General features: G+C 45.6%; 1 protein-coding gene across 1 annotated transcript in view; it reads left to right on the top strand.

Annotated features, from left to right (window-relative positions):
• The window catches only part of KCNT1 (potassium sodium-activated channel subfamily T member 1), a 168,899-nt gene that overhangs the window by 126,101 nt on the left and 30,105 nt on the right, over positions 1-12,693 (top strand). The window contains exons 15-18 of the mRNA XM_084649953.1: positions 2,486-2,594; positions 3,299-3,448; positions 3,773-4,011; positions 12,351-12,567. Coding sequence (XP_084506079.1) covers positions 2,486-2,594; positions 3,299-3,448; positions 3,773-4,011; positions 12,351-12,567 — 715 coding nt within the window. The remainder of the gene's footprint in view (positions 1-2,485; positions 2,595-3,298; positions 3,449-3,772; positions 4,012-12,350; positions 12,568-12,693) is intronic.

Here is a 12,693-nt window from a genome sequence, read left to right as displayed (position 1 = left end):
CCACCAGTCTGAACCTCTCACTGCTGGTGTCACCACTGCCCTGATCTACTCTAGTTTCTTGGTCCTTCTAGCAGCTATTTTAGGATATCCATCCTCTACCTGTTACAGCACAGGAATTAAATTTAATAAAAAAGAGCTCTGGAGGTGATCTGGAAAGCCTAACTTAGGGACTGGGCAAATTGGTAGAAACTATAGTCAGGGACAGAACTATCAGACACGTAGATAAACAGAATTTGTTGGAAGAAGCAATGTGGCTTTTATAAAGAGAAATCATACCTCACCGTTTTATTAGAATTCTTTTGAAGGCATCAACAAGCATGAAGATGAGAGTGATCCAATCGATATAATGTACTTGGATTTTTAGAAGGCCTTAGACAAAGTCCCTTACCAAAGGCTCTTAAGGAAACTAATTAGTCGTGGGAGAAGAGGGAAAGTCCTCTGATGAATCAGCAACTGGTTAAAAGAAAGGAAACAAAGGGTAGGAATAAATGGTCAGGTGTTATAATGTAGAGAGCTAAGCAAGGGAGTCCCCCAAGGATCTGTACTTGAACCAGTCCTATTCAACATATTCATTAATGAATTGGAAAATGTGGTGAACAGTGAAGAGGCAAAGTTTGTAGATGTTACAAAATTATTCATGGTAATTAAGTCCAAAGCTGACTGTGAAGAGAGGGCTCTCCCAGAACTGGGTGACTGGGCAGCAAACTGGCAAATGCCAGTCAACACTGATAAGGCAAACAGAAAGTTAGGAGCTGTTAGGAAAGGGATAGAAAATAAGATGGAGAATATCATAATGCCGCTATATAAATTCATGGTGTGCCCTCATCTTCATTGCTGGGTCCAGTTCTGGTTGCTCCATCTCAAAAAGGACATCGTGGAACTGGAAGAAGTTCAAAGAAGGGCAACAAAGATGATCAAGGGGATGGAACAACTTCTGTACAAAAAGAGACTGGAAAGATTAAACTGTTCAGATTAGAAAGGAGACGCTTAAGGCGGCATATGCTAGAGGTCTATAAAACCATGAATGGTGTGGGGAAAGTGAATAAAGAAGTGTTATTTACCCATTCCCACAAAAGAAAAACAGATGAAATTAATAGGCAGTGAGTTTAATAAAAACAAAAGGAAGTACTTTTTCACATAAATGCACAATTAACCCGTAGAACTCATTGCCATGGGATGGTGCAATGGCCAAAAATATAACTGGGTTAAAAGAAAATAACTAGAGATGGTCAGGTCCATCAATGGCTATTAGCCAAGATGTCCAGGGATGCAACCCCATGTTTCTGGTGACCTTAAACCTTTTGACTGTCAGAAGCTGGCAGAAGACAGGGTGGATCACTCCAACTGCCCTGTTCTGTACACACCTCCTGAAGCTCTGGTACTCGCCATTGTTGGAGACCGGATACCATGCTAGAAGGACCTTTGGTCTGACCCACTATGACAGTTCTTATGTTCCTACATCTAGTAATGCTAATGTGAGTCAAGGATTTAAGTCACTGGCAGAATAGTCCCCCGGACCATTATGAGGAAGGGCAGATACGTATCTACCAATTCAAAATACAACCAAACTTTTAAACCTTGCCAAAAGTTTCTGAAAACCTTTTAAAAATGTCGTGTTTGTATTTTTAGGTATGGTCCTTGTCTTTTAAGTGTTTTCCTGGGGAATGTCCCAAAATGGGATTGTAGGTTCGACAGTGTTGTAAAGTACAGAACAGTTTAGAATCTGTGATCAGGGAAATTACAATGAAGTGAGAGAGCTTTTCTTCTTTTCTGAGCGTTTGTTTATCCCCATGATAAACTTGCATAATTTGGACTGTGAATTCTGCCATCTCTCTGCCCTCAAATGACCATGTGGGATCAGTGGCAGGATTGGGCCTAAATTCAAGTATGTTACCAGATTATTATTTTTTTGGACAATGATCCATTTTTTTTCTTGAAAGAGAACACTTGAGATTGAGTACAGCTCATCAGGCTGTCAGTGTGCTACCTCGTCCTTCATAGAATGAATATGGACCAGACCCTGGGGTTTGAAATTCATCCCTCTCCCCTTACTCTGCCTTTGGGGGTGGGCAGTGTCTGGATTGGGTTCTGTTTACTTGTCAGGTTTCCATTCTGTGAATCTGTCTTTCCTCCCTGCATTTATTCTCGTTTTCATTGCTCCCCATGTGTCGTCAAGGATGGGTTTTTGATTAGTTGAAAACATCTATGGTACATACTGGAAACAAGATGTTTTTCCCTGTGGCCCCTTCTGTGCTTAATCAATCTGCGCAGACTTCACAGGGACTGGAACATAAAACAAATGATCTCCAGCATCCTCAAATAGCCATGCATGCTGTGCACCCCCTCCCCCGCCATCCTCCCATGCATAGCAACTGGCTAGCTAGAAGATCATCCTTGGGACATTACACGTTGTAGGAGGTGTGTAAATCGGAAAAATGAAAGTGCTGCTCAGTGGGAAACAATTGCACTGTCTCTTTACTTTCAGATCATGTGGTCTGCGAGGAAGAGTGCAAATACGCCATGCTGGCTTTGAACTGCGTCTGCCCAGCAACCTCCACGCTCATCACCCTGCTGGTTCATACATCCAGGGGCCAGTGAGTGCTGCCGTTTTAGTCATGAACTGGCTTCTGTTTGCGGGAATGATTTTTGCACATTCTTCACTCTGGGGTTGTCGTCTTAACATTTGCATTGGGTTAAAAATAGAGATTGGGTCTGAGCTACAAAGTTTAGATCTGGATCTATATTGACTTAAATCTGCCTTGAGAGAACGAATGATCTTGTGTTAAAGGGCCAGAGACTGTCCTGTGAGACAGGATGACAGCAGAGCAAACTTTGGGTCGTCTTCAGTCATTCCGGGAGGCTGTTGTCAATAATCTGCGTGACACATGGAGCAGTTGGGTCGGGGGCAGAGGTGTTCAGATGCCCTTCACTTTAGTCTGGGGTGGCAAACACAGCACCCACCTCTCGCTGCTGAGGGCCTGCCGAGCCTGACTCTTTAGGCATGGATTTTGAAGGCGCAGGCTCATCAATTCCCCCCTGCAATTCCCTTCCTGGCCACCAGCTTCCCCACTGACACATCCTTGGAAGGGCCCATCTGGACTGGGCCCATAATTCCCACAAGACCAACTTTAACCTAAACAAGGCTCCCCCACTTGGTTTGGGCTCGGAAAGCATGCTGGCCTTCCAGGAAGTTGCCCGATACCATGGTGATGGGGGGAAAACCCTAGTGAGATCGCACTATGGTGGTGGAGCTGAGCACAAGCCCCTAACAGGCAGGGTTCTGTTCCTCTGGTTACAGAGAAGGCCAGGAGTCCCCGGAGCAGTGGCAAAGGATGTATGGGCGCTGCTCAGGCAACGAAGTATACCACATCCGCATGGGAGACAGCAAGTTCTTCATGGAATACGAAGGGAAAAGCTTCACCTACGCTGCCTTCCACGCACACAAAAAGTGAGCGCCAGCCTGGTTCAGTACCTCGAAGCCTTGGTGTGGGGATCCCTTGGGGCTTTTGGTACCGGTCTCACGGGTCGAGGTCGTTTAACTCTCTTGGTAAATAGCAGGGCAGTGGGGACTGGATTAATCCAGTTCCCTCCGACATTGGTTTGAAAAGTTGCGAAGTGAGAGGAGAGTTTACATTTGCTTCCATTTTCCGTGCGCTGGGTCAGTGATGCTGGTGGGAAACGTTCACTGAGGCCCATGCAGTAGCTTTGCAAAAGAAAACAGAGTCTTTTCTAGGGAGTGGCCTTGAATGTCCACATTGTACTTCTGCCTTAGGTATGGCGTCTGCTTGATCGGCATCAGGAGGGAAGAGAACAAGAGCATCCTGCTGAACCCTGGGCCACGGCACATCATGACAGCGTCTGACACCTGCTTCTACATTAACATCACCAAGGAGGAGAACTCTGCCTTCATATTCAAGCAGGAGGAGAAGCAAAAGAAGAAAGGGTTTGCCGGGAGAGGGATCTATGACGGCCCATCCAGGCTGCCTGTTCACAGCATAATTGCAAGTATGGGTGAGTCCTTCTAGCCCTCCCAATGGAAGAGAGGAAAGTAGCACAGGCTGTGTGAATGAGCAGTGACAGTATCTCCCACAAACCTCACTCTAGTCTCCATGGGGCGTTCGTTTTTTGTTTAACTCCTGTTGAGTCCACTGTGAGTAATTCCTTTTGTGGTAGCAAACCAGGCCCCCTGCTCAAAGGAGTTTTGTGAGTGGTAGATGTCTGGTAGTGAGCACATGGCTACTGGGATGTGAAACACCTTCACAACTAAGCGAGAGTGCTTTGCGATCCTTTTTCTGCTGAACACAAATGATCCAGCTCCTTTGGGTTGGATGAAACCAGAAACTTCACCCAAGACCCAAACCCAAACCTGAATTTGAACTGTTGTGAAAGCTGGAGAAAGTCAGGCTACTTTCAGTGGTTTCAGGGAGTTCTGTCTAATGGTTAGAGTACAGAATGGGGAGTCAGGATTCCTGGTTTATACTCCTGCCTCTGCCACTGATGCGCTGTGTGGCCTCGGCCAAGTCACTTAACCTCCCTGACGTACGCTGTTTGCTGGCAAAGACACTTTCTCACCTCCAGTACTGCTCTTCCATTGAGAGCAACAGAGGAGGCTGCAGGATCGACAGGTCTCCAGTTGTGCTTGTGCATTTGTATCACCCTGTTGTCTAATCCCGCTCAGATCCATATGTACGCTGTTGCTTCCGCTGGTGCTATCATGGGTGGGAGCTGTACTGATGGAGAATTGTGGCTATGGAGTTTGCAAGCATAGATGCAGTTTCACCATCTATATAATGGGATAACACCACCTACCTCTTAGAGAGCTTGGGGCTTAGCTAATTTTGCAAAAAGCTTTAAGTGCTAAGAGTGCATGCTATTAAGCATATCCTGGTTGTGCTAACTGCTACTAACTTCTAAGTAGTCATAACAATATGACAGATCCAGGATATTGTACTACTTCAAAATATAGTAGAAACAAATGCTGCCCTGAGTTACACGTTCATCGATTTCACTGGGAGCTCTGGGCTTAGGAATGATCCAGGCTGCCAAGGAAACAGCAAGCTCTGTACAGTTCTGTTACCTATGGTAATTAATGAACGCTCTCTCCCTTTCCCTTCTACCTTCCAAATTACCAACATCCCTTCGCTGCAGAAATAGCCGCTTTCCCTGCTCTTCTGTATGACACTTCCCTTCCCCCTCCTTGCTGTCTATTGTTCAGTAGCCGAAGAGTCACAGGGGAAATTAACTTTCTCCCATTTCCCCTCTGCAGGGAATCCAGCCCCACCCTTTTTGGTCTCTGGAGAAATGGAGCCAATTTCTCTTTGGCAAATTTGTTTTAATCTGCACTGAAGGATCTCATACTCTGCAGTGGTGCAGATGACAAATGAATAAGTCAGTAGCACTCGGCTCGTTGGCTTCTTACAAGGAAAACAGAGGCAGGGAGAAAAAAACAGTTGAAAATATTGCCAGCGATGGAATCCCACATGGCCCTTTGCACAGCAGATGTCTGTGTATCCACCCTTTTGAAATAGCTCAGACCACGTGCTGTCGAGCAAAAGGGAGCTCTTTTCTCTCATCCTTTTGCACATGCTATTGCTGGTCTTCAGCTTCAGTCCCCAGACAGAGTGAACCCCTGAAGTGGTTTCTTGAGCATTCATGTTCCTACCTCTGGCAAAAGCAAGCAGTATAGTGTACTGGGGAGGGAAAGCTCTGTAAGTGCACCTGTGTCATCTCCCTGCCAGCGCAGGATCATACGTGCTCTTGCTGGGAAAAGTAGTCGGTGGTACTCAACAAACAGCTAAGTGAAATCATTAGGAGAAGCTTGTCTTGCCATCCGCTTCTACAGTAAGAGAATGTAGAGAGAGGCCACTGGGACAGAGCAGTAGGATGTAGTTTTCCTGTTGTTTCCCCTAGTGAATGATCGTTTGTTTTAAAATTGCTCTTAGCAGTGAAATGCCATAAGCAGGTTATTAAAGTGTTTTATGTTGGTCATGCAGCTGGCCCCTGCTCTCACCCTGGCTCACAGCTATTTCATAGCCGAACTGAGTGCTGGGAAAAGCTGCAAGGCTTGGGTAGAGGTTTTGATGCATGGGGCTCTCTCTTCCACACACTGGAGAGACAGAAATCTGGGAAGCTGCCCAGGTATGCAGGGGATACTTAGGGCCATGTTGTCCCCTCTGCAGCAGCTCCTCGTGCTCTACAAAGATCCCTTTGTGGGTGCACAGTGGGAATTAGGAAGGGTGGATCCAGGGACCAGCTTCTCTAGAAGGCATTGCGGCCAGCTGCCCCTGGGACGCATCCACTGGGAGTTAATGCTGCGACCAGCAGACTCTGCTACTCTACGGCCATGAGAGATGCCTCCACTGGCAGCCTGGCTCCTGCTGGAGCCTCATTGCCAGGGGAGCGGGGGCCCAAGCACTAGCAAGGAGCGGAAGCCATTCCTGGTGGGAGTTGTCCATTACTTCTGCCTCTATCCCCTGTCTCATGAGGCCCCAGGATCTGCCAGGTTGGACGGCCAGGCCTCATGTCTGCGGGAGTGCTGGCTTCCCAGAGCTGTCCCTTTCAGGAGGGTTCGACCAAACCCGCCTCGCTTGTGAAGTGCGAGAACATGCCTGGGCGAGACTGGAGTTGCAGCAGCACAGGACAGTTCTGAGGCGGGGGTTAGTTTGCCTCGGACGTATTTCTACTGGAGCTGGGTCATTGCTCTGCACGGTAAATAGGATTTGCAGCGTGACAGAAGGAGTGCACTGTGGTACTGTGTGAATCGGTCACAGAGAGCTCAGCAGCCACAGCCTGCAGAAGGGAAGGTCTGCTCTCCTTTTGCAGTTGTTTTGGCTACTCCCTGCACTTGGCCTGCGAGGTGCTCTCCTGCTCTGCTGTCATTGCAGAGGGTGATAGACAGCAGCTTTTCAGTAGTCCCCTGTAGCCCTCTGGTTTTAGGCTGTGCCTCCATATTTCACTGACTAGTTCCAGGGCTTATAGTAACGAAGCTCCATTCCTTTGCTGCGGAAAGCAGTGAGGCTCTGTCACTGCTGGCTTTTCAACCGCATGGCCTGAGCGGGCTCAGCTGTATCTGCTATGATTCATCCTCCTCTCTGGTCTCTGTGAGCTGTAACCTTGCCAGCAAAATTCACCGCTAAGTACTATGTTGAATTATTCCCAACGAAAAAGGCTTGGCTGGATCGACCTCTCCTAGATGTAACAAAATGACAGCAGAAGAAAGTATTTTTGTTCTGGGTTTGCACTGCCCTGAGCACAATGGGGTCCTGCTCCCTGACGGGGGCTCTCAGGCGCTGCATACAACTATAAATAAAAAGGGTAGGGTGCCCATGGCTTTACCCACATAGCTCTCTGTACGCAGCTGACCAAAATGTTCCCTCCTAGCATTCTGTTCCTGAACCAGCCACTGTCGGCTGTGTCTATGGACAGCCCCGATTTCCTTATCTGACTTGCTACCACACACAATTTTGGTGAATAAACTAGAGTGATACAGAATCAACATGGCACACATTAAATGGATTAAATGCTGGTTCACTGACAGGTCTCAAAATGTAATTGTAACCAGGGAATCTGGGTGAACTAGGTGTGTTTTCAGTGGGGTCCCACAGGAATCTGTTCTAGGTCCTACTCTATCTAACTTTTTTTTTTTTCAACGACCTGGAGGAAAACATAAACTCATCACTGCTAAAGTTTGCAGATGACACAAAAATTGGGGGAGTGTTAGATAATGAAGAGGACAGGCACCAGATACAGGGTGATCTGATCTCTTGGTAAACTGGGCACAAACAAACAATATGTGGTTTAATACAGCCATGTGTAAATATATACATCTAGAACAAAGAGCGTAGACCATACTTACATGTTCCTGGGATAAGGACTTGGAGGTCATGGTGGATAATCAGCTGAACATGAGCTCCCAGTGTGATGCTGAGGCCAAAATAGCTGAAATACTCCTTGAATGCATAAACAGGGGACGACTGAATAGGAGTAGAAAGGTTTTTCACCTGTATTTCGCACTGATGCAACCACTACTGGATTTTTGGGTCCAGTTCTGGTGTCCACATTTCAAGAAGTTTGTTGATAAATTGGCAAGGGATCAGAGAAGAGGTACAAGCATCATTAAAGGACTGGAAAATGTGCCTTATAGTGATAAGACTCGAAGAGCTCAAGTATTTAGTTTAACAAAGAGAAGGTTCAGGGGTGACTTGACCACAGTCTGTGAGTACCTACACAGGGAACAAATATTTGATCATGGGCTTTTCAGTCTAACAGGCAAAGGTATAAAAAGATCCAATGGAAGTTGAAGCTAGACAAGTTCAGACTGGAAATCAGGCAGTGGGAGTAATTAACAGAGAGAGTAATTAACCATTGCAACAACTTACCAAGGGTGGTGGTGGATTCTCCATCACTGGCAATTTTAAAATCAAGGCTGGATGTTTTTCTAAAAGATCTGCTCTAGGTCAAACAGGAATTATTGTGGGGAAGTTCTCGGGCCTGTGCTATAGAGCTCGGACTAGATGATCACAGTAGGCCTCTCGGGCCTTAGAACCTATGACTCTGTAAAACAGGGATAATGGTACTTCTCCCCTTCTTGATTCTCAGATGGCAATTACTCCCTGCAGGTGCTAAGTTGTGTTATTGCCCAGCATGTCCATTAGCATTAAAGTTACTTGCTCCCGTAAATACCCCATGCCTTGGAGAGAAGAATAGGCTCTGTTATCTGCATTTTAAATCATGTTTATCTTGCATAACTTGGCAAATGGCGCAGGTCGCGCTGAAGTGCGTGGTGCACTTTCTCCAAAAGGCCATGAATCCTTTTTTCCAGCTTCTCTCTGGGCAGCCTGAAATGGGGGGTTTGTCGGGAGAAGCCAGGCACAACAGGAGATGGTATTTCAGACAAATCATTTATCCATTTACACTCGAGCATAAACTTGCAAAAATTCTCCCAGCAGCAAGACACAAAGCTCCTCGCTGAACAGCACTGGCTGATGTTCTTGTTACTTGGCTTGTTCTCAGTGGGAGCCTTTTCAAAACTCAGATGAGAGAGAGAGATAGAAATTATATTCTTCAAGTAGGTCACTCAGCATTCAGCTAGTTGGCTAGCAACAAGGGGGAGCAAGCCGAACTCCTGCACTTTGTTCACTGTGGCATTCACCACTTTTGTAGCTATTTAAAAATATTTGCGTTTGACAAAGACTCATGAAACACCGATGGTCACGATTTCCAAAAGTGATTGCTGAGTTTGATTTGCCAACTCAATACACCTTAAAAGCACCTGATTTTCAGAAAGTGCTGAGCACCCCTCCCCCCCGGAAAGTCTCAAGGTGGGCACCCAAAGAATGGAGGAACCCAGAATCACTTCTGAACATCTTGGCCCAAGTAGGTAGGAGAAAAGAGGTGGGATTTTTTTCAAGGATGTGAGGAAGAAAAGTGCCCAAGTCCCACTGAAAGTCACTGGGTGCCTAATTCTCTTATGTGGGCTAAAAAATCCCACCCAGACTCTCCATTTTGAATATTTAATGAGATGGCAACATTCCAGAGTAAAGTTCTGGCCTTGCTTTGTTCTGGCTTTGCATGTTTTGGCACCCCACATTGAGCCACACTTATTTTACAAAATGGATGGAGCTGACAGGGGTTATAATGGGTGAGGAAGAGGCGCAAGCCCGGGGCTGGAGGTGCATTGTCTTTGTGAGACAGCAGGAGGCTATGAATCAGTGAGGCTAACAGCTCCCCGCTGCTATGAATTACAGCGTGGGAAAGAGAGAGATTCGTAAAGGTAAAACTGAAAGAGTTAAGAAAAATGATCCTGGAGTTCTCTGGACAAACGCTCCTCTTAAGAGCCGTCCACAGTGTGGGTGGATGGTGGTGTTAATAATACCACTCCGAAAATCTTGAGGCCCTTCCGTCAGCAGATTGCACCATGTTTTACCAATGTGAACAACTGTGAACTAATCACCTGAACGCACAACAACCCATGATCTTGGTAAGAGGGATGTGTTCAGTGTGGCGCTTCAGCCACCACCGAGATGCTGCTGCATGAGGGCTGCAGCGTGATATAAACTGCCTCTCCTACAGGAGGTTTGCCAGGATACCTAGATCAGTGTAGCTGAGCCACTGTACGCAGTATAGATCTCCTTTTCAGCTCCTGACTACATCCGACCCACCCAAGCTATTGTATAGATACACAAATAGGTTTTTACCGGCCATTTGGAAAGATACAAAGTGTTCCACTTAAACATAAAAGGATATGAGATGTATTAGTCTGGCATGGGTATTTTGCCAGGGACTTCTCATTGTATTTTTTAAATTCCCAGGTGTCTGACATTTTCATTTGACTCTGACTAATCCATGTTTAAAACAAAAGCCGCTTTTCCAGTCATTCTTGTAATATTCTCCTTGGATCCCTGCTCCAGTTTCTATTGTGGCCAAAGCTGTACCCACATTTTAACAAGAACTTGGACATAGTTTAGTGAACTTGGAATGTGGAACTTATTTATGAATGCAAGAAGAATTAGAGGTTTTAAACTTTTTTTTTCTTTGACTCTCAAATGTTTGAGGATTCTTTGATGAGGAATGTAGATGGCAAGGGTATAATTCGTAAGTGTGTAAGGGATTGAAGAGACTTGAAGTTCAGTGGGATTTACGCACCTAAATCCCTCAGTGTTTCTGATCATCTCTCCCATGATAAACAGTATGGTGACCTTTTAAAAGCCTTGTAGTTCTACAGCTAAGACTTTTCAGAAAAAGACTAGCACAGACTATTCGTTATAGGCTATGTTTTAGTCACGTGTATTTTTAGTAAAAGTCATGGACAGGTCAGGGGCAGTAAACAAAAAATCACGGCCTGTGACCTGTCCATTACTTTTACTGCATTTCCCTAACTAAAACTTGGGTGAGGGGACCGCAGGTGCTCTGGGGTGTGTGGATCCATGGCTTCCATGACCTCCGTGACAGACTCACAGGCTTAGTTATAGCCCATAATGCCAGTGGCTGCTTGCTCCATCGTGGGGTCACTGCTTCAGCATCCAAAAAGAGCACAAGATCTGCTGATGAGCTGCTTGGAAACCAGGCCACGTGAGGAGGGGCGCAGCTGCCACGTGGGGATAATTTCACATTGTATGTTATGATGTGATTTTTCTGAACCAAGCTATTAGGACTCCAGAATGTTCGTAAGCAGCAAAATACTTGCTATAGCAACGATGCAAGCAAACAGAACGTTCCCATTTTTGAAACTATGGGAGACAGTGGTTGCCCTCAAATGTTCCGGTCAAGTATGGGGTTGTTTGAGTTCAAATATAGTAAGAAAATGTATTGTGCTATCCGGGGAATTCAGTGAGTTGAAAAATAGCAATTAGAATCACAAATAAGAATGGGTCAAACTGAGGGAAGATGTTACACCTCCTCAACCCACCCCCAAAATCCAGCTCTGTCGCCGTGATATACCACAATGAGACTTCCCTCAGCCAAGAGCTCCATAATCTGATCATCCCTTGCCTGACATGTGAGCTCTGCCGAGCAATGAAATTGTTCATTAGTGTGTTTACATGTTTATTGTTTGGCTTCAGAGTCAATGTCCCCTTGGAATTGAATAGGATAAACTCGGGCGTAAATGTTCTCCACATTTTCAGAATGGGTTGGTTCAAGTTTTGGCAGATGTTTTTCCCCCCAGGTTTTTATAAATCAAACCAATGTTATAAATTCCCAATGAAGGATAGAAATCTTGCCTGTCGATGGCTTTGGATGTCATTGTGAATGTGTCAGACAGCCTAAGAGGTGCAAATATTTCCCAGCCGTACAGTGAAGGGAGCACCTTAAATACCGATCATTACCCTGATGAACACAGATTCAGTTTTGCTCTATAGCAAACCTCTGTCAGTATAAGGGCTCAATCCTGCAAGGTTCTGGCCCCAATCCAAAACACATAAGTACATGCTTAACTTTATGAGTGCAAGCAGTCTTACTGATACGGCAGAGCTAGTGAAAGCTCCCCATCTTGTGTCTGGGATATAAGTGTTTGGCTACCCTTTATATCAAGGTTCCATTTAGAAATTATTAATAGCTGTCTTAATTAAAGAGGTAACCAATTTTTAGAGTCCAATGGGTCAATAGGTTGCTTAGAACCATCTGCAACACCTTATGCTGATGTGCTTAGAACCATCAATAATATGTCCTACTGATGTCTGTAACATGCTTATACCATCTGTTCATCATTATTAGCTGATTTTGTAGACTGTTTATAAATAGAACCTTAATACAAAGTGCGACTGGATGTTCTTCCTGTTCTTTCTTCCCTGCAGTGCCATTGGATTTATTTTTTGCTATTTATATTGTCCTTCCTCCCTCTTCTTTTCCAGGTACAGTAGCCATGGACCTGCAGAACACGGAATGTCGTCCTGTTAACAGCAGCAAGCTGACCCTGCCAGCTGAAAATGGATCAGGTAACAGACGGCCCAGCATTGCCCCGGTCCTAGAGCTAGCAGACAGCTCTTCCCTCCTGCCCTGTGATCTGCTCAGCGACCAGTCAGAAGATGAGATGACTCAGTCAGATGACGAAGGACTTACTGTTGTAGAGTGAGTTGCCATTTGAGAGCATCATCTCTTAATGTTAGTGTCACTGCATCATCATAAGCAATCAACTCCTATGGGGGTTGGGATTTTCAAAAGACTTTAAGGGGTTTATATGTCCAATTACCATTG

The sequence above is a fragment of the Lepidochelys olivacea genome (assembly GCF_965140295.1).
Source record: "Lepidochelys olivacea isolate rLepOli2 genome assembly, chromosome: 16".
NCBI lineage: Eukaryota > Metazoa > Chordata > Testudines > Cheloniidae > Lepidochelys > Lepidochelys olivacea.
The sequence above is the reverse complement of the archived record's forward strand: the minus strand, read 5'-3'. Positions and strand labels throughout refer to the sequence as shown.